The sequence below is a fragment of the Morone saxatilis genome, unplaced genomic scaffold (assembly GCF_004916995.1).
Source record: "Morone saxatilis isolate NCDOM2014 unplaced genomic scaffold, NCSU_SB_2.0 Contig5, whole genome shotgun sequence".
Classification (NCBI taxonomy): domain Eukaryota; kingdom Metazoa; phylum Chordata; class Actinopteri; family Moronidae; genus Morone; species Morone saxatilis.
Window position 1 is genome coordinate 11,775,099 of NW_023340095.1, and position 2,049 is coordinate 11,777,147.

Consider the following 2,049-nt stretch of genomic DNA (forward strand, 5'->3'; position numbering starts at 1 on the left):
ATGGTATGGCTGATCGGTGTATTTAATCTAGACTGCTTTGATTGGAGTTTATATGCTTGTGTTCACATGGAACAATAAACACAAAATCTATTGTAAAATGGCTGAGAATGAGCCACAATTGTGAGTTACTATTGTGAGTTCATAGGTTCCTCTGTATTGAGTCCTATAAATACAAAATGGGACACAAGCTTAAGGGGGCACGATGCATAAATGACTGCCAAAAAAACATTAACTAGGCTCATTCAGGGGATTACCTTTTAACCCTGCTGCAGTGATTTATAGGTGCACTCATGACATTACCCAACAGGTGACTGCCAGAGATAAGGTGTTACCTTATAAAAACAAACTTTACAAAACATTCTTCAGTAGTTAGAATACACAACTACAATTAAGGCTAAACCTGAGCTGATATTGAGGGATAGCGACAGTAAAGGTAGTTTCTCCGGCTGAAGTGCCCAGCTGCACCCATCTCTCTGCCCATTGTGTCCGAGCAGTTGTGTAACCAGCAAGTGAAGGGACTAATCGGAGCGGAAGATAACTCTAAAATCTAGATGTGCGGTGGAACAAAGAATGAAATTGAGATGGACTTTCTAGCCACTTGCCCGAGGCTGCCTTGATTCTAAGATGCTTAAATTACTGTTTAAAGTGCTGTTAAAACTTGCAGTGGCAACAGGAATTAGGACAGGTCTGCTGTGGTCACTTTGCCCCTCTCCTTTAGTAGCGTCCAGGGATAAACTGACCGACACATGAATTCCACCAGCTGGCTGAAGAAAGGTTTCTCTCTGTGCTCCTTGTAAAACTCCTCAGCCATCTCCTTCGAAAGCACCGTCTCCTTCAGCTGCGTTACAGAGAAACCACTGCCACGGATCTCCTCCAAAATCTTCTCTGTTAGAGTGAATAGAAAATACATTATAAGGATGGTGATGATTATCTGTGCAGACCTATACAAACACAAGTAAATAACAATTTTATATTGTTCTAAATGACCATAAGGACCTCTGTGTTCCTCCATAGCATCAGGCTTGATCACCGCCAGTGTTTGCTGTTTAGGGAAGAAGAAGTTGATTTCTTGTTCTGCCTCTTCGTGGCTTGCGCTGCCATGTAGCTGGTTGATAGGCTCATTCTCCACAGCAAACTGGGCCCTTAGACTGAGTGATGAAGGATACAGTGTTACAGTAATGATTAGACTGTTAGGTACCATCTATAAAAGCTAATATTTGATGCTTTCCAGGAATTATTTTAAGGATGAAGTGGTGAAATGTATTATATTGTGTCTCTTCACTTTGTCTCACCCTGCCTTGTCTGCTTCTACTAAGATTGCCTTTCAAGAAACCCCAGAAACTGGAGTGAACGTGGCGCACTGCAGGTGAAGAGAGACGACAACAGAACTTTGTCTCTAAACTTCATCTTTGTCTCGCAACTTTACTACCGTCAGAAAGGAAACTGCTATCTGATTAATTTCTTCCTGTGAGATTGTAGATTGTCAGGGCAAAATGGTAAGCCTTTCCTCTCTTTAATCACACATTTGTGTATAATAGCCTGAAAAACCTGACAAAGTTAAAGAGAGTTCTTTCTAACAAGCTACCGCAGTGACTTCTCTGGACTCTTTTAATTGTATAAATTAATACAACCGCACATCACTCACCACTCAGGACTCTCCTCTCTGGCTTTATTAACATCAGAAGGACCGAGGATGTTCTTCCAGTGATGGACAGCCCCCGATCTGGCTAGAGCCAAAGCTAGCACTGGCCCACTGTAAATACACAAACGTTAAAGGCATCTCTGCAGTAACATATCGCTCTGTAGATTTTCTTTAGAGCATTGTGTCAGTCACCTTGTCATGCTCCTGAGCAGTGCAGGAAAGTAGTCCTCCTCGACATGTTGAAAGTAAAACTGTCTGACCTGCTCCCCCGTCAACATCACCTCTCTTTGGAGTGCCACGTTGAAGCCTGACTTGTGGATTTGAGCCAAGATCTCGTCTGCAGAACATAAAACATACACTCAATTGCCAGTTCATTAGCTAATGTAGTCAAATACAACAGTCCTGCA

At 42.4% G+C, this 2,049-nt stretch overlaps 1 protein-coding gene across 1 annotated transcript in view; it reads right to left on the reverse strand.

Moving 5' to 3' along the window:
• The window catches only part of nme9 (NME/NM23 family member 9), a gene marked incomplete at its 5' end in the record, with an annotated part of 6,229 nt that overhangs the window by 2,176 nt on the left and 2,004 nt on the right, over positions 1-2,049 (reverse strand). Inside the window, 4 exon segments of the mRNA XM_035676718.1 lie at positions 741-885; positions 997-1,148; positions 1,646-1,753; positions 1,835-1,979. Of these exon segments, the coding sequence (XP_035532611.1) occupies positions 741-885; positions 997-1,148; positions 1,646-1,753; positions 1,835-1,979 (550 nt within the window).